Source organism: Hyla sarda, chromosome 12 (genome assembly GCF_029499605.1).
Source record: "Hyla sarda isolate aHylSar1 chromosome 12, aHylSar1.hap1, whole genome shotgun sequence".
Lineage (NCBI taxonomy): Eukaryota > Metazoa > Chordata > Amphibia > Anura > Hylidae > Hyla > Hyla sarda.
This window is the reverse complement of record NC_079200.1, coordinates 19261004-19286523: the sequence shown is the minus strand read 5'-3', so window position 1 is coordinate 19286523 and position 25520 is coordinate 19261004. Positions and strand designations below refer to the sequence as shown.

General features: G+C 43.8%; 1 protein-coding gene across 1 annotated transcript in view; it reads left to right on the top strand.

Annotated features, from left to right (window-relative positions):
* LOC130296262 (NXPE family member 2-like) overlaps nucleotides 1–24486 on the top strand; it is a 149438-nt gene extending 124952 nt beyond the window's left edge. Inside the window, exons 3-5 of the mRNA XM_056547653.1 lie at nucleotides 2308–2369; nucleotides 14884–15102; nucleotides 23936–24486. Of these exons, the coding sequence (XP_056403628.1) occupies nucleotides 2308–2369; nucleotides 14884–15102; nucleotides 23936–24474 (820 nt within the window). The 3' untranslated portion in view covers nucleotides 24475–24486. The remainder of the gene's footprint in view (nucleotides 1–2307; nucleotides 2370–14883; nucleotides 15103–23935) is intronic.
* The last annotated feature ends 1034 nt before the right edge of the window (nucleotides 24487–25520 follow it).

Below are 25520 nucleotides of genomic sequence, written 5' to 3'. Positions count from 1 at the left end.
AGGCACATACATACATGCAGCGAGCAACACTCATTTTAGGAACAATTTTCTCCCCGTGTATAGCGGATAATTTCTTCAAATGGGAATACCCTTTTAAAGGGGTACTCAGCCCCTAAACATCTTATCCCCCATCCAAAGGATAGGGGATATGATGTCTGATCATGGGGGTCCCGCCGCTGGGGACCCCCACGATCTCGGCTGTGGCACCCCAGACATCCGGTGCACAAAGCAAACTTCGCTCCATGCTGGATGACTGGCGATGCAGGGTGGAGGTTTGTTCCTCGCGGTAACACCCCGCTTGTGATGTCACGGCCATGCCCCCTTAATGCAAGTCCCATAGACATGTGGGGGGCATGGCCATGACGTCACGAGCCTCCGGCGCTGCACCCGATGCTCTGAACGAATGCCAGGTGCAGCAGGGAGATCGAGGGGGTTCCCAGTGGTGGGACCCCAGCGATCAGACATCTTATCCCCCATCCAAAGGATAGGGGATAGGATGTCTAGAGGCGGAGTACCCCTTTAAGGCTGTTTCCACTTGTTTTTTGGGTACAAATGCAGAGGCCAGATGTTGGCAGAGAGTCAATAGGGAATTATAAAATACAAAATCCATTTTGCGTTTGGCATTTTTTTTCCCCTTATTCTTTCCTTATCATTTCAACATCTACAGAGGTAGGTATTCATGCATAGCCATGGCTGTGCTAGTCAGACATTTTTATATGACAAATTTGTTTTAACTTACTTTTGCTTACATGAGACCTATTTATGAAATAGTCGCACGACCTTGATAAATAAATCATAGGTAAGCAAAACCCAGGAAACCCGCTTACAAAAGTATTTTACAAAGCAGAAAAGTTTTCCCTTATGTTAATAGCCGAAGTTCTTTATCTACCCTTTATTACCAGTAGTGTTGCTAGAGAGTGACGGGAAGGAGGGGGTGTACCGCATCGGGTGACACCCTGACTGGCCGTCCTGGCACCAAATAGCTGCACCCCAACTATCAAGCAACAACCCATCCACCCTCCTCAGAAATAAAAAAAATATATTAAAAACATACTATGCTGCACCATGAATACCCGTACTCTGGAGGCTTTTTTGTATGATTTTGAGCACGCATTTTGTGGTGCGGTGGGCGGAGTCTTGCGTCGATTTGTGAGGCCGGAGTTTACGTCAGGAAGGAAGACAGCGCAGCAGCAACAGGCACATAAGCAATAGTGAAGCCACATAAATAAATAAAAAAAAGGCTCGGTACGTTACCCACCCCAAAAATATGCATGAAGCTGTATTATGGATGTTTCTGTTTTTTTAAGGAAAAATTTTAGTGCCATATATGGGTTATTTACGTAGCCTGTAAAAATTATTTTGTGTCTTTTCTATTTTAACCCAACATTAATTTTAAAATGTAGTGGGTACGCCAGCATGTACGTGTCCTAAAATTAACAAGGTGCGCAGTGTGTATTTAGTTATTAGTTATATAATAATTTTTTTCTATAATTAACATTAACTTTAATGTAGTAGCTTTGTTTCATGATGCAGAACAAGAGCAGTTGTTAAAGTGGGTGTTAATGTCCTTTTCTGCAAATGTATGCACTTTCTGTAAACCAGGTTGGACCTGGAGTACAGATGCGACTATTTTTGGTCTATATGGTCTCTTCATACTGATGCCACCTCCAGGCTCTGTCATTCAGCCACTATATGGTCTCCTCATGCTGCTGCCACCTCCAGGCTCTGTCATTCAGTCACTATGTGGTCTCCTCACACTGATGCCACCTCCAGGCTCTGTCATTGTGCTGCTGTGTGGCAGTGATTCTAACAGCGATGACGGTAATCTGCATGTTATTTTGAATAACAGTATTGTTTCACTACCCCAGCACACTCTATATGCGTGTTAGAACACAGCAAAGGATTCTATAACCCTATTGAGGCACTCTCTCTAAGCCAGAAATAGCCGTTTTAAATATAGAGTCGCCGCAAATAAATTCTACCCCAACCGAATTTTTTCTGAAAATTCGCCGAATCTAATTTTTCTAAAGTTTGCTCATCCCTACATATTTCTGCCAGCAGTCCGTATAGTGATGGGAGTCTGGGCTCCTGTAAAATATACAGCGGTGCCCAAAGACTGTCTGGGCATGCTGGGAGTTGTAGTTTTGCAACATGTGGAGGCACCCTGGTAACTCTGCTTTAATAACTCACAATCCCTTGATAAAGCAATATGCCACTATCTTCTAAAAATAGATCAGATGTTTAGATTTAGATTATCAGATCAATTTATCACATCTTTTAAAATATTTTCTTATATCTTTTCTTTAGGAAAAATATAGCTGCTAATATAAAAGGAGATTTTAATTACATCCACGTTACAACATGTGCGGGTAAGTTTTAACTCTAAATTTCTAATCTCCAATTATTTATGTGTTTTTTTTGTGTGTGTGTTTTTTTTTACATCAGAAACTCCTGATGATTGCCGGATATCATCATAAAGAGAGTTGAGCAAGCGGAAAGTGTTTGGTTCACACCGTATACCGACAGTGAAGGGGCGCAACGCAACTTAACTCTTTTGGCCCAGTTAACCGCGCAGTTAATGCGTTAGGCGCCAGCCCAGCAAGGAAGGAGTGAACTAGCGCTGCTGGGCAGAGCTGTACTCAGGGTTGTCAGCTCCAAGCACAGCTCAGCCCCGACATTGCCAAGGCTGCGATTTGCTGAAGTTCAGAAAAAATCCAGTCTTGGCTCGCTCAACTGTAATCACAAACTACTGAACAATTTCATTGTGGTGGCCACTACAGGGAATAAATACTGTGTAGTATTACGCAGAACCCATTCTAACGACTGGGCGATTATATACAGTGGTCCTTCAAGTTACAATATTTATTAATATTTATCGGTTCCAGGACGACCATTGCAGGGGCGGACACAGACAGCAGAGGGCCCCTGTGAAAATTCCCCAAATTAGGTAGCGTAGCATAGATTCCCCACATTAGGTAGCGTAGTTTCCCCACATTAGGTAGCATAGTTTCCCCACATTAGGTAGCATAGTTTCCCCACATTAGGTAGCATAGTTTCCTCTACATTAGGTAGCATAGATTCCCCACATTAAGTAGCATAGATTCCCCACATTAGGTAGCGTAGTTTCCCCACATTAGGTAGCATATTTTCCTCTACGTTAGGTAGCATAGATTCCCCACATTAGGTAGCATAGTTTCCCCACATTAGGTTGCATAGTTTCCCCACATTAGGTAGGCAGCAGTTTCCCAACATTAGGTAGCATAGCATAGATTCCCCACATTAGGTAACGTAGCATAATTTCCACACATTAGGTAGCATTGTATAGATTCCCCACATTAGGTAACATAGCATAGATTCCCCACATTAATTAACGTAGCATAGATTCCCCACATTAGGTAATGTAGCATAGAATCCCCACATTAGGTAGCGTAGCATAGATTCCCCACATTAGGTAGCGTAGTTTTTCCACATTAGGTAACATAATTTCCCCAAATTAGATAGCATAGATTCCCCACATTAGGTAGCATAGATTCCACAAATTAAGTAGCATAGTTTCCCCAGATTAGGTAGCATAATTTACCCACATTAGGTAGCATAGTTTCCCCACATTAGGTATCGAGGTTCCCCACATTAGGTATCGAGGTTCCCCACATTAGATAGCGTAGTGTGGTGAACCACGGGGGGTTAGGTGAGGTTTAGGGGGCAGATGGTGTTGCCCAGGGGTAGATGGTATTAACCCCTTCATGTTCGTAATGCCAGGTCATGGCTTTCCTATATACCCACCCGAAGCTAGTACCAATAGTCCTAGGTCAGGCAGGGCAATAAAGAGTCCAAGGCCAGGTTGGGGTTAACGTTAGCTTTTACTGAGATAAGACAGATGGTACAGTCTATACAGTTCAGCCAGTATCCCAGAGAGGTGGCCAGTGACACAGAGAGACCTTGCAGGCTTGCTGGGACTTGCGGTAGGTAGACTGACTATAATGCAGGTCACGGTGACTAGACAGTAGACTTGACTTGACTGACTTGATGACTGACAATTAGATGACTTTAGCTTATTTGCAATTGACAGTTGGCTGCAGACTTTAGGCTTGAGGCCTCCAATGCTCTGGACACAGACACTGAGACGACTTGACTCCACTAGACCTCAGGAACTAAGAGAGATGAAAAAAAGCGATTGCAGCTCCTCCTTATCTCATATAGGGGCGCTGTGCAAGGAGCCCATAGGTTACTTGGGAGGTCACCTGGTCACTGGGTTCTCTGGGTAACAATCATATGACTTAAACATGTGACTTAAACACAATCATTTGGTACAAATATCATCATGTGACAAACAATAAAGGTCCTTTACTCATTATGTGAAAACCCTTTATGGGAAACCTATATACACAGGGGGAGACACTACAGGAGAGCCCCAGGGACAGACAGGGACTCAACCTGATGGGACAGACAGATCATGTCCCGTACTGGAACACCAGAGTAGAATAGATTCCCCACAATAGGTAGCATAGCATAGATTCCCCACAATAGGTAGCGTAGCATAGATTCCCCACATTAGGTAGCATAGCATAGATTCTCTACAATAGGTAGCATAGCCCCCCCAACACACACACACCCTCACACACTTACCTGGCCTGCGCTACTTACATCTGCCTTTGGCGGACTTCTTGGTGGAGGTGCACGCTGTAAGTGACGTCATCGCACACACCACACAGGACGTCAGCATCCCGTCGCAGCACTTGCGATGACGTCACTCACCGCGCGCACCTCCACCAGGAAGTTCCAGCAGGCAGATGTAAGTAGCAGTTTAGTGACAGGGCAAGACTGGTTGCCTCATCATATATCCACCGCATGCCATGGTGAGGCCGGCCCAGCGTGTGAGGGAGCCTGCCACCTTTCAAAAGGCGGTGGGCCCCCTCACACGCTGGGCCCCAGTGCAGCTGAAACAGCTGCACAAGCGATATGTCCACCCCTGATTGTATGTTAAGACCTTAACCTTATGGAAGCCTGGTAATTGGTACTGAAGCCCCAAAATGTCATCCAAAAATAGGAAAAAGTGAGGATTAAAGAAAAATAAGCAGATAGTACAGAACATGTAGTACCTGTTAATACTGTAAGGGGCACTACCAGACAGCCAGTCAGTACATGCACTTCAGTAATACAGGGGTTTTCCCAGTGAAATTCCCATTCTGATTGGTCTGTTCTTCCAGCCATTGTCACATGAGCCGCGAATATTTATGAAGGAGTGTTTTACAAGGCCGAGCTGGGCATAAGAGTCTCCCATAGGAAACATGCAGACTTATAGAAAAATAAACCTTATCAGCGGCCGCTGCTCAGAACTCCAGAAGCATCAAAGTGGAAGCCAAGATAGGATTAAAGTGCTAGGAAGCACTATGTTCATTAAATAACCAATAGACGCATTTCGGAAGGTCAATCCTCCTTCCTCAGAATGCCATCTTGCCGTTTGCTTGTTTCCTATGGGAGAAGTCCTCTTCCACCCATCTGCACCTTGGGCCCAGCAGTTTGAGCACAGATAATTTCTTCAGACCCCATAGGGGTGATATACGCTTTTTCACCGTAGCCAGGTGAGCAGACATCTTATAGAACCCTCCTTGCCCTGCTATAATTAGGGACTACGGTATCTTGGGTAATACACGAGGCGTTGTCCTCCTTATTTTCCTTTTTTTTTCCCTTACCACTCCTAACTGGCTTGGATACATGTTCAATGGCTGTGACTTGCAGAGACGTAACTGACCCTTGATGTACCTCCTTAAAAAATTTTCGAGGCTCCTGAAGACGAACTGGTGTGAATAGTGTTGCGGGCTCCGGCTATGTGTTTGGAGATATGTTTTTTAAGGGGTCTACATGTGGACCCTACATACTGTTAAGAGCAACTCACACACGTGATGCAATATACCACGTGTGTGGTCATGCAGGAAATATAAGAGGTAATTTTGTATGTTTGTGATGTAACGGCAGATGTAATTACTTGCGGTTGTTGCATAAATCTACAAATGGCGCATCTGCTGCGGCCACTTGGAACATTCCCTATATGCCGTAACCAATTTTTGGAAGATTCTTTATCAAAAGAGGAAAATGGACTAGGAGATAATATTTTACATATCATGCTGTTTCTCTTAGCAACAAACCTAGAGTCTTCCTTTAGAATACCTTCAAGTGGGGGCGCATGCGCGCGGCTAACGCAGGAGGACGGTATTGATGTGAGCTCCGTGCTGACTGTGGCCTACTAGCCTTTCTAAGCGCCGGAAAACGGCTCCTCAGACCCGGAGACCCCACTAAAGCCTTGGGGAATATGCCCCGGTCGCAGCAGAAGAAAAAGCATCACCTGACTCAGCGTTTATCGCAGTCTATCCCCGACTTATTCCGGACCAGCTCGCGTTCCAAGATGGCGGCGTCCCGCTCGAGCTCGCCTGTGGAGCACTCAGAGGAGGAGACTCCGGACCCTGGGGACCTTACGCCTGCCTCCATGTTTAAGAATATACAGCGCATGTTCCGCATCGAACTTACCAAGGCCGTGACTGATCTCTCCTCTCAACTGCAGGAATTGGGGCAGAGAGTTGCGGATACAGAGGCGCGAGTGGATGACTTGGCGGAGGCGGTGGAAGCCGACAAGAAGGAGCTGGAGGATCACTCAGCTTCAGGCCCTCGAGCTGAAACTCGAGGACTTAGAAAACAGGTCACGCCGCGCCAATCTGCGCATAAGAGGGTTGCCGGATGAGGTGACGGACCTGACTAAGACCATCACTTCTCTGTTCTTCGAGCTGGTCCCGCATCTGGAACCGGAGATGCTGCGGTTCGATAGGATCCACAGAGCGCTCTCACGCCCCAAAAATCCGGATCTCCCCCGAGACGTCATCTTGAAACTACATTACCCGGAGGTGAGAGATATGATTTTACAGGCTGCCAGGAATGTCGCTGCCCTGCCGGGAGTTCCTGCTACGGTACATATCTATTCTGATTTGGCCCCCTCCACCTTAGCAAGACGTCGGGACTTTAGACCTGTCACCCTGGCACTCCATAAGGAGGGGATCCGTTATAGATGGGGATTCCCCTTCTCGCTATCTTTCCAGATAAAGGGGCACTCTCACACTGTCCGCACATACTCAGAGGCACAAGAGGTACTCACCCGGGCATGTATACCCCTGGTTGATCAACCCCCTCTCCCGCAGCGCCCGAGCAGGGTTTCCCGTGCCTGGACCCCAGTTGGCAAGGATGGCCGTGCATCTAAACAACAGAAAGGCACTCGGCTGCCTATATGACTTGAGTGACTAGATGACCATCTGCGTTCATGTTTCGTATCCTGGAATTGTACCTCCTTGCTTGAGGACTGCATTTAATGTATATTTGTTAAGGACTGCCGTGAAGGGACACTGCCTCCTACTTGCCTAGGACTATGTTTTACTCGGGACAGTCTCCGATTTCGTTTGGTTATGGCTAGGCCGCATGTCGGGCCAGTGTGCCTCATCCCTCCATGGGGGGTTTAGGAGCTTTACTAGACAGTCACTGGTGGCTGCCTGGTGGTCCTAGGATCTGGACTTCTGTTTGTTTTGTTTTGTTTTATATATGTATATCTGTTTGTCTGTTTTTTGTTTTCCTCTTAGGTACGCACCTGCATGACTTACTGGACGTGGGGTGTAAGCGGGGTAATATACGGCCAGACTCCTTTTTAGATGTTGGTTACAGTGCTATACCATTGTTATGTTTAACAAGCGTAACTATCTTCTGCCTTGTCCATGGCTAAGGTTATATCTCATAATGTCCGGGGATTTAACTCCCCACTTAAACGTAAGAAAGCTTTTTTAGATTATACTAAATTAAAACCTGACCTGATTTATATACAGGAAACACATTTCACTCAGTCGTCCAGTCCTTAATTTTTTCATAAGTCATACCGTAGATTCTACATCTCCTCGTTCACGTCTAAGTGTAGGGGAGTCATGATTTTGATGCGTGACTCCTTTCCATTTATAGTGGATCAGGTACGGACGGATCCCGAGGGGAGGTTTTTGCTGATATTGGGAACGTTGTATGACAAAAAATTATGCTTATTTAATGTGTATGCACCCACCGATACCCCTATGCAATTTTTCTTGGATGCTTGAAGAATGCTTGAAAAGGTAGAATACGATCAACTGGTATGGGCTGGTGATTTTAACATGGTATATGATGGGAGGTTAGACAGATCCAATGTGGCTCCTCTCCGCAGGCCGGCCAGCCAACAACCTTTATTACGCCAATCCTTTGTTAACCTTAGTCTAACTGATGCTTGGCGTGAACATAATGGGACTACTAGGGGATACTCGTATTATTCTCCGGCTCAAAGTCATTATACCAGAATAGACTGGATATTGTTGAATGTGATGCTATTGCCGAGCTTATTATTTGCTAAACATGTACCGTCTGTCTGGTCTGATCACGACATGGTGTATGCTATGATTGACTTTCTATCACCATTTCGCTGTCCATTCAGATGGCGTTTGAACGAAGCTTTACTCACCATGCCCCGAGTGAGAGATCAGCTAGAGTCTGACCTCACCCTTTACTTTAGCCAGAATTCTACCCCAGATGCATTACCAGCTTGGATATGGATGGCTCATAAGCCTTACATCCGAGGTCGTATTATTTCTATTGCTACTGGTCTTAAAGGGATCGTACGCATCTGAGGGCAGCATTGGAGGCTAAACTAAATAGGCTGACCTATGCTCATCAACAGGACCCCTCTCAGTCCTTATACACTTCACTAAAAGAGACCAGGACGAGACTGGACGCACTAAAGTCAGTTTCTGTTGAGAAAGCAATTAGGTGGACTAAGGCCACTTACTACAAATACGCTAATAAGCCTGATCGCCTGTTAGCCATGATGTTGAAGAAAACTGCATCATTTAATCGAGTTCACTGCCTACAGTTGCGTCCTGGTCTCAAAACCTCTCATCCTGACAAGATCTACGCTGCATTTCATCAGTTCTACTCTAATTTGTATGCTGCTCCCTCGGGCTCCTCTCCTGACTCCTTTTCCCTGAACTCCTTCCTATCTTCTGTGAACTTACCTTCTTTGACACCTGAAGCCAGAGAGACTCTAAATTCACCATTCACACTTGAGGAGGTGCAGGATGCCATAGCACGATTAAAATTAGGGAAGTCCCCGGGGCCGGACGGCCTTACTGCTGCATATTACAAGAAATTTGTAGCAATCCTTGCCCCGCACTTACTATCCTTCTTTAACCCCTTAAGGACCAGGCCATTTTACACCTTAGGACCAGAGCGTTTTTTGAACATCTGACCACTGTCACTTTAAGCATTAATAACTCTAAGACGCTTTTACCTATCATTCTGATTCCAAGATTGTTTTTTCGTGACATATTCTACTTTATGATATTGGTAAAATTTTGTCGATACTTGCATCGTTTCTTAGTGAAAAATTCCAAAATTTGATGAAAAAAGTGAAAATTTTGCATTTTTCTAACTTTGAAGCTCTCTGCTTGTAAGGAAAATGGATATTCCCCAAAAAAATTTTTTTTATTCACATATACAATATGTCCAATTTATGTTTGCATCATAAAATTTACGATTTTTTACTTTTGGAAGACACCAGAGGGCTTCAAAGTTCAGCAGCAATTTTAAAATTTTTCACAAAATTTCCAAAATCACAATTTTTCAGGGACCAGTTCAGGTTTGAAGTGAATTTGAAGGGTCTTCATATTAGAAATACCCCATACATGACCCCATTATAAAAACTGCACCCCCCAAAGTATTCAAAATGACATTCAGTCAGCGTTTTAACACTTTAGGTGTTTCACAGGAATAGCAGCAAAGTGAAGGAGAAAATTCACAATCTTCATTTTTTACACTTGCATGTTCTTGTAGACCCAATTTTTGAATTTTTACAAGGGGTAAAAGGAGAAAATGTATACTTATATTTGTAGCCCAATTTCTCTCGAGTAAGCACATACCTCATATGTCTATGTAAAGTGTTCGGCGGGCACAGTAGAGGGCTCAGAAGCGAAGGAGCGACGAGGGGATTTTGGAGAGTACGTTTTTCTGAAATGGTTTTAGGGGGGCATGTTGCATTTAGGAAGCCCCTATGGTGCCAGAACAGGAAAAAATACCCACATGGCATACCATATTGGAAACTAGACCCCTTGAGGAACGTAACAAGGAATAAAGTGAGCCTTAATACCCCACAGGTGTTTCACGACTTTTGCATATGTAAAAAAAAATTAAAAAATTTCACTAAAATGTGGGTTTCCACCCAAATTTCACATGTATGCAAGGGTTAATAGCAGAAAATACCCCCCAGAATTTGTAACCCCATCTCTTCTGAGTATGGAGGTACCCCATAAGTTGACCTGAAGTGTACTACGGGCGAACTACAATGCTCAGAAGAGAAGGAGTCATATTTGGCTTTTTGAGAGCAAATTTTGCTCGGGGGCATGTCGCATTTAGGAAGCCCCTATGGTGCCAGGACAGCAAAAAATACCCACATGGCATACCATTTTGGAAACTAGACCCCTTGAGGAACGTAACAAGAAATAAAGTGAGCCTTAATACCCCACAGGGGTTTCACGACTTTTGCATACGTAAAAAAAAAAAAAAATTTCACTAAAATGTGTGTTTCCCCCCCAAATTTCACATTTTTGCAAGGGTTAATAGCAGAAAATACCCCCCAAAATTTGTAACTGTCGCATTTAGGAAGCCCCTATGGTGCCAGGACAGCAAAATAACCCCCACATGGCATACCATTTTGGAAACTAAACCCCTTGAGGAATGTAACAAGGGGTACAGTGAGCATTTACCCCCCACTGGTGTCTGTCAGATCTTTGGAACAGTGGGCTGTACAAAATTTTTAATTTGCGCAGCCCACTGTTCCAAAGATCTGTCAGACACCAGTGGGGTGTAAATTCTCACTGCACCCCTCATTACATTCCGTGAGGGGTGTAGTTTCTGAAATGGGGTCACATGTGGTTTTTTTTTTTTTTTTGCGTTTGTCAAAACCGCTGTAACAATCAGCCAGCCCTGTGCAAATCACCTCAAATGTATATGGTGCACTCTCCCTTCTGGGCCTTATTGTGCGCCCCCAGAGCACTTTGCGCCCACATATGGGGTATCTCCGTAGTCGGGAGAAATTGCATTACAAATTTTGGGGGGCGTTTTTCCCTTTTACCTCTTGTCAAAATGAAAAGTATGGGGCAACACCAGCATGTTAGTGTAAAAAAATTTTTTTTTTACACTAACATGCTGGTGTAGACCCCCAACTTCACCTTTTCATGAGGGGTGAAAGGAGAAAAAGCCCCCCAAAATTTGTTAAGAAATTTCTCCCGATTACGGCGATACCCCATATGTGACCCTAAACTGTTGCCTTGAAATACGACAGGGCTCCGAAGTGAGAGCGCCATGCGCATTTGAGGCCTGAATTAGGGATTTGCATTGGGGTGGACATAGGGGTATTCTACGCCAGTGATTCCCAAACAGGGTGCCTCCAGCTGTTGCAAAACTCCCAGCATGCCTGGACAGTCAACGGCTGTCCGGCAATACTGGGAGTTGTTGTTTTGCAACAGCTGGAGGCTCCATTTTGGAAACAGTGGCGTACCAGACGCTTTCATTTTTATTGGGGAGGGGAGGGGGGCTGTGTAGGGGTATGTGTATATGTAGTGTTTTTTTACTTTTTATTTTATTTTGTGTTAGTGTAGTGTAGTATTTTTAGGGTACAGTCACATGGGCGGGGGATTACAGCGAGTTTGAGCTGCCGCGCAAAATTTGCTGCATCGCAAACTTGCAGCCTGATACTCACTGTAAGCCCCCTGCCCATGTGAATGTATCCTGTACATTCACAGTGGGGGGGGGGGGGGGGACCTCCAGCTGTTGCAAAACTACAACTCCCAGCATGCAAAGTCCATCAGTGCATGCTGGTAGTTATAGTTTTGCAACAACTGGAGGCACACGGGTTGGGAAACACTGAGTTAGGAAACAGACAATGTTTCCCAGCCAGTGTGCCTCCTGTTGTTGCAAAACCACAACTCCCAGCGTCATTGGTCCTTAAAGCCCAGGGTGCCATGACGTTCCACAACGTCATTGGTCCTTAAGTGGTTAATGCTCTGCGCTCTGAGACATCTCTACCTCCCGAGTTCTTAGACGCTATGATTACAGTTATACCTAAACCCAACCGTGACCACCTTAATGTCTCCAATTATCGTCCAATATCGTTGTTGAACGTAGACACAAAATTACTCACCTCTATACTGGTCCAGCGTCTTAATCCCTATTTGTCTGGCCTGGTTCACCAAGACCAGGTTGGATTTATACCGGGTCGCCAGGCCCCAGATAATATTAGGAAAGTTGTAGATCAAATTCACTGGGCAAGGGAGAACTCGACTCCTATGGCGCTGTTAGCCCTTGACATAGAGAAGGCTTTCGACAGTGTGACGTGGCCTTACTTGTTCGCCGTGCTGTCGAAATTCGGTTTCTCTGGCCCTTTTATATTGATACTCAAATATCTCTATTCCCACCCGACAGCTTACCTGAAATTGCCCTCGACTGCACCGCAATCAATCACAGTTGGGAGAGGCACTCGGCAGGGTTGTCCCCTGTCACCTGCTCTTTTTGCCTTAGCGATGGAACCTTTGGCGCAGGCGATACGGGACAATCCTGATATTGGAGGGATGACGATTGGGTCCTCAGTGTATAAGTTGAATTTGTTTGCTGATGACCTGTTGTAGACATTGACGAATCCCTTAATATATTTGCCTAATCTCTTCAAGGTCCTGGAAGGATTTGCCATTTCCTCTGGCCTTAAAGTGAATGTGACCAAATCGGAAATTCTATACTGTGGTATTCCATTAGAGGTCCAACATTAGATTCATCAATCCTTTCACTTCACAGTGGCCACCTCGGGTCTTTCCTATCTGGGAGTGAAATTGTCCACATCCTCTATAAATTGAATTATATCCCGATTTATAAATTAATTAGATCCGATTTAGCAAGATGGAATTTTCCATATATCTCATGGATTGGTAGAATTAACGTAATTAAAATGATGGCTCTGCCCAAATTATTATACTTATTTCGCTCCCTGCCCATTCCAGTGAATAGAAAAGATTTAGATGCCATGCAGCGAGACATGTTTGATTACATCTGGAACAATAAGAGGCATAGAATATCCCGGACGGTGATGCACTATAATAAAAAGTGGGGAGGCTTGTCAGTTCCCAATCTATTGAAATACTATTATGCGGCACGCATAGCACAATTGACACAGGTGGCTGCGGGAGGAGGGGCTCCTAGGTGGACGAGGTTGGAGGATCGGCTTCTGACACCCTATTCCTATATGGCTTTGATGTGGACGACTGGCCCTATAGGGACTAGGGTCCCGAGTTCTGCATTAGTTGCGCTGTACTCACTCTCTCTCTCTGGCGTCGGGTTCGCTTTAAATTCTCATTACAATCTCCTTCTTCCCCTCTGCTCCCTTTCCTCTCTAACCCCTCTTTTCTTCCTGGCCTACATCGCTCCTCTTTTCAATGGTGGATTGATAACAAACTGGTGAGATTACATGACCTTCGTGACCGTAGTTTACACACCATCCCCTCCCTTCAGTCCTCTAAAGGTTTACCTGATCGGGAGACATTCAGGGCTCTTCAAATACTCTCCTTTCTTCATACACTGACAGACAGGGTCCCTTATACTTCCCCCACCTTTCTAGAGGCATTCCTTCTATATAGACCTACATCATCTGGACTCCTATCATTACTATATGCTCACCTCAACAGCCCACCTCATGAGGGGAAATTAAAATTTATGGAGGAGTGGGAGGGGGATCTGCATATAACTTTGACATCAAACCAATGGTCGGACTGTTGCACTACACTTAGTAAAGGCAGCTGGCAGGTTTCCATTGCAGAGACGGCTTTGAAGGTCCTACACCGTACTTACATGGTTCCCGCGAGACTCCACGCTGTCTTTCCGGAATGCTCACCACTGTGTTTTAGAGGCTGTAACCAGAGGGGTACGATGTTTCATGTGTGGTGGGGATGCCCCACGGTGGTGGGCCTCTGGACGAGAGTGTTGGATCTTCTTGTATCTCTGATCCCGGGTACTGTACCTCGAACTCCAGAGTTCTGTCTGTTGGGACATAAGCCTTCTAGAATGCAATTTCATACTTTCCGCTTTACCCAATTTATTATGATGGCCACTAGGATTTATATAGCCTCCCAATGGAAGCAATCTAGTCTGGATTTTTCTGGAGTGGTTGATCGAATTAATGTGTTAATGCTTAATGAGAAATTGATGGCTATCAGGGAGGACGGGGTGGAGGCATTCGAATTGTTGTGGAAACCCTGGCTTGATTCTAACCACTGTCCAGTCCGTCACTGTCTCACCACTTACTGATCTGAGGGGGGGGAGTGGGGGGGCCTGGGGGGTGAGATGGCCTTATGCTATAGGAGTCTGGCTATGTATATGTATGTTCATTTAAATATGCAGAAATGTTTTACTTGAGCTCTGCCTTATATTGCTCATACATAGCAGTTCAATATTACCGTATGTCATTATTATCTACCTTATGCTGTAGAAGTACCTATGGATTTATTTTTGTCATTCCCTTCCCTTTTTCCTTTTTTCTTTTTCCTTTTTTGTTGTTTTCCTTTATTATTATTATTTTGAGTTAAGTCTGTTGTGGCCTCTGTTACTGGTTATACTAAACTGATATATTTGTACTTTGACTTCGTGCAACAATAAAGCTTCATGGTTTGATTATTAGAATACCTTCAAGTGTGGTGTCTTCACATAGACATAGTATTTGTTAACTATCTATAGATACTATAGCCGTGATTCAAAGAGTGAATACATAATTTGTTGTCTTTTTCATCTCCACAGCTCCAGCTTCATCTAACTTAAACATTTGTAAGATTGGAATGGAATCTCCATTTCCCAGTGGGTTTGTATTACAAAATAAATGGAGACCTGTCTTCTGTAAGATCCCTGACTTTACCACCCAAGACCAGATGTACGCTTGTTTAAAGGATAAAATTCTCTACCTTTATGGAGACTCTACAGTGCGACAATGGTTTGAATATTTGTCAAAAACACTCAAAGGTATTTTTATTATATATTATAATCCACTATGGGCAATGTACCACGTTGCTGGGCGCCACACCCTTTTGCTAATTTCATGCCATCTAAAAGCCATGGGCTCCCCAGCCATGTGACCATGTGAATTTAGAACACATTGAAAAACTAAAAGCTTATTAAATCATGTCATGTTTCAAGCAATTACTATATGCATGGACGCAAACATAAGTCTACATACAGTACATGACTACACAATATAAATGTCCAAATTGGGCCCATAAGCCATTTCCCTTCTCGGTGTCATGTAACTTATTAGTGTTACATGGTTTAAGGTGCGAATGGGGAGCAGGTGCCTTATATTTGGTGTTATCGCTCTCATGCTCTCTAATACTGGTCACTGGAAGTGCCACACAGCACCTCATGGCAAAGAACTTACTGAGGATCTGAATTGTTGCTCTACATGGAGATGGACTAGGCGGGGTGTGGCTTGGCCACGGAGCAAGGTGGCTGCCTGAACACTGAGCTCCTGCAGCTAGCGACTGTAATCATCGACTGTGACCTGGATAACTTATCTAATTTTGTCCCATTTACTTTCGATGGTCACCCGAACTCCTTCTGTCCAACATGCCGTCACGGAGGAGAGGAAAATCGACCAGTAAGCTGAAGAAATTGACTGATTTCTACACGCCACTACCCAGCCGTGCTTCCCAATATGGTGCCACCTTATCCTCACACAGCACCAGTGTGATAAGATGTATTGCAAATCAGCCGCACTCTTCTTACCCACTTAAAGACCACAGATGCAGCTCACCTCTGCCTCCTGCTTCAGTAATCTTGGCAGATAGCCACTCCGACCATGCCAACAGCCTGAAGGGCATCCCGTTGTGCCTCTTCACGCCAACATGGCGCCTTCTCCATCCTCTGCCTCCAACATCCCATTAAGGCAACGGCCATGCCTGGAGATTGATGGCCACGAGGATGACTCTAATCCCCTGGTGTAGGATTTTCTAACTGCAGGAGAGGATTTTTTTTCATTCGGACCCGGCATCAGATGTACCTGTGACTGAAGTCACTCTGAAGCGTATGCTATTGCTTCTCAACACCTCCATCTCTAGCTCCATACTTGCTTCATACGTTACAACCTATACGCTCTGCTATCACGGAGGTTGAAACAAGAGTAGATCACACTGAAACCAAGCTTGCTGTATTGGTTAAATCCCAGAACAACTTGATCGATGCCCATGATAATTTAGAAGCCGATGTGTCTGATCTACGTGCAAAAGTAGAAAACCTAGAATAGAAATAACATCAAATTTAGGGGCATCCCTGAATCTGTATCTGCCAAAGAGCTACATACCTATTTGGGAATTTCTTTAAGGAATTGCTGCCAGATGCCTCACCTAGAGACTTACTCTTAGACAGGGCGCATAGAGTTCCCTGACCAAAACACCTGGCAGATGACATCCCAAGGGACACTTTTTTCATATCAAGGAAGCCCTCCTGGTGAAATCTAGAGATCGGGACACTTTCCCTGAACAATTCCACATGATTTCTCTATTCACAGTTTTATCAGCCATTACCCTGCAAATATGCAGACAGCTGGTTCCAGTCACCGCAGCATTACGTGTCCAGAAAATCCTTTACAAGTGGAGATACCCCACGCGCCTCTTGGTCCAATGCCATGAGATGTATAACCAAAATACCTCCTAAAGGGTCTACGGGCACTTTAATCAGAAACAAAAAACCTTGGGGATGCAACTCCCCTCAGGGTAAACCCTGAATAGAGACCCTCTCTGGTCTAAAACTTAACTTTTAATTTTACAAATAATAACTATATTAACGTGCTCAAAATTGCCCACTAGGTGGCAGTGTGTGATTAAAATTACAATCCCGTATTCATTTGTTTTAGTTTTGTGGCATATTATGCTTGGATGTATCTGACCACGGGGCTCTGTATACAGTGCTCTGCTCAAATGCCGTCTATGGACTTAGCATCTCAGAGCTCCGTGGTCCATCCATATATTACTGCCGGGATTGAGCTAAAATCTGTTCTCCTCTATATCAACGTTTCGCCGGTGAGACCCGGCTTTTTCAAGAGTCTGAGGTACACTGCGTTATGGCCGCTTTCTTATTTATGCCCTCGCTACTAACACGCTAATTGCTCGGCGTTCACTTCTACCAATAGCACATCGTACTTACATCATCCTCCGTCACTCATTCCGCTCATATTCATTGGAGGTTGTCATTTTTATGTTGGCCAATGTGAATTGTTCCTCTGCGCATGGCAAGGAACTTAGTCCTGCCGACTAACTTACTCAAGAATGATAAGAACAGTGAATGGAGAAAAATAGCAGCAATGACATGATAGAAGAAAAACTAAGTCCCAAAACATGTGCAGATAAACAAAGACATGACAGAAGAGGAACTAAGTCTAAACATATGTGCAAGGGAGAAATGACATGCAAGAAGAAAAACTATGTCCAAAGACATGCGCAGAGAAAATTCGGCACCTGAAAAATAATATAAGTCCAAAGACATGCGCAGAAACAAATACGACAAGCAAGCAAAGTTGGTCGGCAGGACTAAGTTCCTTGCCATGCGCAGAGGAACAATTCACATTGGCCAACATAAAAATGACAACCTCCAATGAATATGAGCAGAATGAGTGACGGAGGATGATGTAAGTAAAAGAACGATGTGCTATTGGTAGAAGCGAACGCCGAGCAATTAGCGCCTTAGTAGCGAGGGCATAAATAAGAAAGCGGCCATAACGCAGTGTACCTCAGACTCTTGAAAAAGCCGGGTCTCACCGGCGAAACGTTGATATAGAGGAGAACAGATTTTAGCTCAATCCCGGCAGTAATATATGGATGGACCACGGAGCTCTGAGATGCTAAGTCCATAGACGGCATTTGAGCAGAGCACTGTATACAGAGCCCCGTGGTCAGATATATCCAAGTATAATATGCCACAAAACAAAAACAAATGAATACGGGATTGTAATTTTAATCATACACTGCCACCTAGTGGGCAATTTTGAGCACGTTAATATAGTTATTATTTGTAAAATTAAAAGTTAAGTTTTAGACCAATGCCATGAGAAGCTGCATGTTATACGCACCTTGAAAGAAGGTGTTGAACAACTGAAGGCCTGGGCCTAACCGTACAGGTTCCATACTGGAGGGTTGTAGGGCAATCACGCAGTTATTACCACTGAGAGCTGCTTGGACTGGGTTCTTGGTCTCCACATATTGCTCTGTCTACAGGTAACTTTCTATCCCCCCAAGAGCTGATGATGAGAATAGTTAATCAACACTTTCTTGACTTGTTCTGTTTTGTGAGCTCCAAGGAGCTTTGTTATTTTGCTCTGCTTTTGTTTGTCCTTTTCCCTGTTTTCCCTTACTTTCTAGGTACTTGTGCATACCAAATTCTTCAACTTCACTTTATACCTTTGGGCGTCACGCCATATGGACTCCTGCAAGACTACCTTCACAAGTAACAACCGGACTCCCTATGACTATTAAAGGTTGTATCTATTAATATTTGTGGGCTGAAGCGCAGTTTCTTGCGAATGATGCGTACAGGAAACACACTGGCTTAACACCTTTCATGTTAGGTACAAACGGTTCCCTTGCACATACCGCTCCCACTATTCCAGCAAGTCGACGGGTGTTATGATAGCTATTAAGGACACATTTGCGTTCCAACGGCAAAACGAGATCTATGATCTTCACTGTATTAGTCTGTTTACTCAATAACGTTAAATATACCATTGCATCGGTGTGTGCCCCAAATAGGGGCTAGTTGCATTTTGAGGAAAACTTTCCATATAAATAATAAGCATAAACAGGGCCAATTGCTTCTCACTGGAGATTTTAACGCAGTCCCAGATTTTGAGGCTGATCTTTCTTTTCTTTTGCGAGATGCCGCCCCTTCTCGCTTCAACAAGTTCTCCATAGTGAAGAGATTTATGATGCTTGGCGTATGCTGCTTGAGAATGAGCAAAATTTCTCTCATTATTCTGCTCCTACTAATAGTTACTCAAGGATAGATTTGATTCTTGTGGACAGATCCTTTTTGGAAAGTCTTCCACCATCGAAGCCTTTAAGTGGTCTGATCACACACCTATCACATTAGTCATTGAACAACGAGATGGTCCTCCTCCTGGAGTTGCAATGATTTCCTGTTGCTACACCCTATCTCAATATTTCTCAATTAATTCTACCCCTGACATCAGTGGCAGTAGGATATGGAATGCCCATAAGGGACACAGTTAAAACAGAAATGATATAAAAGTTAAACAACTTGTTGAACGAGCAAAAGTTGGTGGAGGATTTGAATAAACAGACGCCAACCAATAGCATCCTGACTCTGTCCGCAATGCTTTACACTAATTTTTTCATGATGATTATGCTAGGAAAATGCAAACATTTTAATCCCAATTCTATAATCAATCAAGTGGGCTTTGTGAGGGGCCGCCAGACTTATGAAAACACTAGACAAATTGTAAATATACTACATCATCTTGACTCCCATAAGACACCATTAATTCTCCTGTCCCTGGATGCCAAGGAAGCCTTTGATCACATTAATTGGTACTTTTCTTTCTCAGCACATTGCTTTTCCGGCACATTTCTAAATGCTATAAAAGCCCTTTATTCTGCCCCATTGTGGCGTCTTCATTAACGCCATCCAGCAGTTTCTCTATTGGTAATGTGACCTGTCAGGGATGCCTGCTCTCCCCACTGATATGTATCCTCTGCATACAGCCCCTTGCAGCGGCTCTTAAAGCTGCACAATCAATTAGGGGAGTTTCCATTGGCTCTCGCACTCATCTCATTTCTTTATATGCAGATAAAGTGATTCTAACTTTGGTGGAACCAGAGCGGTCACTGCTGGGGGCCCTTGCTATCATAGAAGACTACAGTAGAGTTTCATACTATAAACTTAACGCCAAGTCTCAAATGCTACCCATTCACTGACAAACCCAGATCTCAGATACTCTAGCACCCAGAGTGACTCTATTACATATCTAGGGGTGCAAGAAACTCCCTCTTTCACTAAATTGCATGATAATAACCATAGTCACTTTCTTAAAGTTTTCAGGGAAGACCTAGAACAGTTAGAACAAAATGAAGTTTCGTGGATGGGAAGGATTGCCGCCTTCAAAATGCTTGTTCTCCCAAAACTGCTATACCTCTACCATATCCTTCTCATATCTCTCCCCACTTCTTTCTTTAGGGTACGTTCAGACGAGCGGATTCTACACGCGTATTTCGCTGCGGATCTGTCGTTGAAGGGCCTCTATATGTTGCCTTTACATGTGCCTGCTCGGAGCGGCAATACGCCGCTACAAGCAGACAGACTGTGATGTGCGAGTTGCCATGCGCATGCGCAGTATACTCGCACATCGCGGCAGCTCTCGACCTAGCTCATTAAGCAGGGGGAGCGGCCGCAATGTGTGGGAGTACACCGCGCATGCGCAGCGACTCGCACATCGCTTCAGTGTGTCTGCACGTAGCGGCGTATTGCCTCTCCGAGCAGGCACATGTAAAGGCAGCATACAGAGGTCCTTCAGCGGTGGATCTGCAGTGTAAAATACGCTGTAAATCCGCTCGTCTGAACGTACCCTAAATCACTTAAAACAGATGCTATCTAAATTCGTCTGGAGGGGAGGCAGAAAGAGGAGGTGGCCTGGGTCTCCTAGACCTTTTTCATTATTTTGTAGCAACACTTGTCACTGAATCGAAATCTTTCTGGTCTACCAACTTGCAGTCCCCATGGGTCCAAATAGAAGCACAGCAAAGTTCTCCAGTAAACTTAAAGGGGTAGTCCTGGGAAATTCTAAATTACTTCTATTTAAAAATCTTAATCCTTCCAGGACTTATCAGCTGCTGTATTCTCCACGGGAAGTTCTTTTCTTTTTGAATTTCTTTTCTGTCTGACCACAGTGCATTCTTGTCACGAGCTCCCGGCTCTTAGCATTCGGAACAGTTTGTTGCAAACGCTGAGCAGCTTAGTACCCCTTTAAGGTAACCACGAAATGCCAACATATACTGTGACATACTAAAGCAGAACAGAACATAATCCCCTCTCTTTAGAGACTGGGCCGCAGGACAGTATTACAACATTATAACAACCCCCAAACACATCCAAGATGACCACTAGCTTGCTAAAGAAGCTGGTAAAGGTGATGGACTGTTCTAGCATGGTGAAGGCGCACAAGGTCTATAACATCCACCAGCTCCGTGATGTCAGAGTGGAGGAAATATAGAGGACTCCCGTGGTAACTTGTGAAGCTCTGGTGAACTCAAAAGGCTTAAGGCAGTGCTGGAAAATGATGGTGGCCACACAAAATATTGTCACTTTGGGCCCAATTTGGACATTTTCACTTAGGACTGTACGCACTTTTGTTGCCAAGGTTTAGACATTAATGGCTGTATGTTGAGTTACTTTGAGGAGACACAGCATTAAACCGGCTGTGCACTCACTACTTTACATTGTAGCAGAGTGTCATTTCTTCAGTATTGTCACATGATATTGTCACAAAGATACAGTCCTGTAGGACAGGGACATGTGTGGCACTGAGCTCACCCACAGCCACTTTTTCTGCCTACTTGAGTATCCACCCTATGCGATGGATCCTCAACTGGGCAGTGGTCCCTGTTCTGAGTGCAACAAGATCCAAAAAAAAGCTGAGGCAAAGCACAAGGTCCAAAATAAAGGGAATAAACAGACTAACAAAGAAAGCATGGTCAGACAGGCTGAATCAAAATCAAGAAAACTCAAGGTAAAGAAAACAAATTACAGAGGGTAAATCGGGTGACAAAGCAAAGAGTCAAAAGTAGACAAGAAGGATCAAGTAAGGAGTAATGCAGAAGCTACTGCAGAAAGACTTAACACAGGCAACCTGAGAACCAAACTGCTTGGGTATTTATGTGCACCTGAGAAGGGCGTAGTCACTGAGGCCAGATTAAATTAGCTCTAAGTTCAAGCCTCCTGATAGGCCAGGGCATCATCAAAGCAACGCATGATGCTTCAGCCAAACATCAGAGAACTTAAAGGGGTTATCCAGGAAAAAAATTGATTTTATATATATCAAGTGGTTCCAGAAAGTTAAACGGATTTGTAAATTACTTCTATTAAAAAAATCTTAATCCTTTCAGTACTAATGAGCTGCTGAAGTTGAGTTGTTCTTTTCTGTCTAAGTGCTCCCTGATGACACCTGTCTCGTGAACTGACCAGAGTAGAAGCAAATCCCCATAGCAAACCTCTTCTACTCTGTGTAGTTCCCGAGACAAGCAGAGATGTCAGCAGAGAGCAATGTTGCCAGACAGAAAAGAACAACTCAACTTCAGCAGCTGATAATTATTGGAATGATTAAGATTTTTTTATTTGGAAGTCATTTACAAATCTGTTTAACTTTCTGGAGCCAGTTGATATATAAAAAAAAGTTTTTCCTGGATAACCCCTTTAACTCTCAGGACCAGATCGACTTATTACAGATGTATTAAAATATTAACAAAAATGTGAGGAGTGTACTTCCTTATGTGAGATACTGTACATGGACTACCACGTCATATATATATATATATATATATATATATATATATGTGTGTGTGTGTGTGTATATCATATATACTGTGTATATATATCATGCAATGGCCTCTCAGAGGCCATCGCATGTTGAAGGCAGGATCAACATACGATTCTTTTGTATGTCGGGGCCATCGCATAAACGGCTATCCGGCAGCGCAGACTGCTTCAGCTGCCACCGAATAGCCGTTTACGGTGCCCCGTGAGCTCCGGTGATGGTCACTCACCTGTCCTCGGGGCTCCGGCGCGTCCTCTTTGGGATCCCCTGCATCGTCGGCGCTCTCCATTATCGTCATCACGTCGCTGCCCACGCCGTCCCGTCATCCAATAGGAGCGGCGTGCGTAGCGACGTGATGGCGGCGACGGAGAGCGAGGATGCCGGGGAAGCAGAGGCCTTGCCGGAGTGTCGGGGACACTGCGACAGCGATGGACGGCGACATCCCGGGCAGCGGTGACGAGCGGTAACGGTCCGGAGCGGCGGGGACAGGTGAGTACAACTTTGTCTAAAAGTGGCCTACAACCTGCGGAACTCCAGATCTTGCAAAACTACAACACCCAGCATGCCCGGACAGCCAGCGGCTGTCCGGGCATGCTGGGTGTTGTAGTTTTGCAACATCTGGAGGTCCGCAGGTTGTAGACCACTGTCCTATACTTTACATTGCACGGATCCCTCAACATAAATGGGTTTCAACAAACGATGGTCCGTTTGGAACGGATTACCATCGTATGTTGAGGGACCATCGTATATATATATATATATATATATATATATATATATATATATATATATATTATTTTTTTTTTTTTTATTATTATTGTTTTTATTATATTTATTTTATTTATTTATTTATTTTTCACAGCATATGCTAAACAGGGTTTTCCATGACTGTAACATTGATTGCCTATCCTTAGGACATCGATATCTGATCTACAAGGGTCAGATTTCCACCACTGTTAGCTGATAGATATGGAATAGAGAAGTCACGACAATCTAACAAGTGCAGAGTTCCCTTTATTGTTTAGCCGTGAACTGCACCATAAATTTGGTTATGGATGGTACTGCAGCTGTATCAAACATGAAAGAGAATGGGACTGAGCTGCTGTTCTATTTAGCTATTTGACAAAAGCGGCTGGCGTTGAACCTCCACTGATCACATATTGATGGACTATCCTAATTTGAGTCTGATGAAAAAAGGCTATTGGAATGTCGGCTTAGAAGTTTCCATTGTGAAAAAAATGTCCGCTTTTCCTTTCCCAACAGGATTCAAGAACTTTAATATTGACCGTGCTGATCTCCGTTCGAAGCTTTTCGCAGCAGATGATAAAAGGAATATCCTCTTGTACTATAAGAAGCACAGCCATCCTTTTGTTGGGACACATTCGTATGATGTTAAAGATGATTCGTACATGAGCGATGAGATCGATCACTTAGCTGGAGGTCCACACCACGTCCTGGTCATCTCAATCGGTCAACACTTCCGACCTTTCCCAATCCAGCTCTTCATCAGGAGGGTTATGAATGTACACAGAGCTGTGGAAAGACTCTTCTTAAGGAGTCCAGATACCAAGGTCATCATCAAGGCCGAGAACACCAGAGAAATCCATACGGATGTGGAGAGATTCAGTGACTTTCATGGCTACATCCAATACCTGATTGTAAGAGAAGCCTTCAAAGATCTTCCTGTTGCTATAGTTGATGCATGGGACATGACAATCGCCTTTAATTCATATAATGTCCATCCAGCACCACTTGTAGTCAGAAACGAGGTAAACATGTTCTTGTCATATCTTTGTTCTTAAAGGGTACCTCTCATCAAAAAAACTTTTGATATATTATAGATTAATGTATGCAGGATAACTTTACAATTGCATGTTATTAAAAAATATGCTTCTTTCTATTACATTTTCCACTTTGAAGAAATTACCACTAGGGGTCTCCCTACCAGTCCTGGCAGCAAGCATTTCAGACTCATGCTGGAGTCCTAAACACTACGAGCTGCCAGTTTGCTTTGTTCACAAAGGAGAACACTCAGAGCTGTCAGCCTGCTTTGTTCACAGCCTGTTTGGCTGTGAACAAAGCAGGCTGGCAGCTCTGAGTGTTTAGGACTCCAGCATGAGTCAGAAATGCTTGCTGACAGGACTGATCGGGAAAAATACAATAGAAAGAAGCATATTTTTCATTAACATGCTATTGGAAAGTTATTCAACATTCATTAATCTAAAATATATCAAAAGTTTATTTGATGAGAGGTACCCTTTAACAGTTCTTTAACCCCTTAAGGACTCAGGGTTTTTCTGTTTTTGCACTTTCGTTTTTTCCTCCTTACCTTTTAAAAATCATAACCCTTTCAATTTTCCACCTAAAAATCCATATTATGGCTTATTTTTTGCGTCGCCAATTCTACTTTGCAGTGACATTAGTCATTTTACCCAAAAATGCATGGCGAAAAAAAAATCATTGTGCGACAAAATCAGAAAATAAAAGGCCATTTTGTAACTTTTGGGGGCTTTCATTTCTACGCAGTGCATATTTCGGTAAAAATTACACCTTATCATTATTCTGTAGGTCCATACGATTAAAATGATCCCCTACTTATATAGGTTTGATTTTGTCGCACTTCTGGAAAAAATCATAACTACATGCAGGAAAATTTATACGTTTAAAAATGTCATCTTCTGACCCCTATAACTTTTTTATTTTTCCACGTATGGGGTGGTATGAGGACTCATTTTTTGCGCCGTGATCTGAAGTTTTTATCAGTATCATTTTTGTTTTGATCGGACTTTTTTATCACTTTTTATCCATTTTTTAATGGTATAAAAAGTGACCAAAATACGCTTTTTTG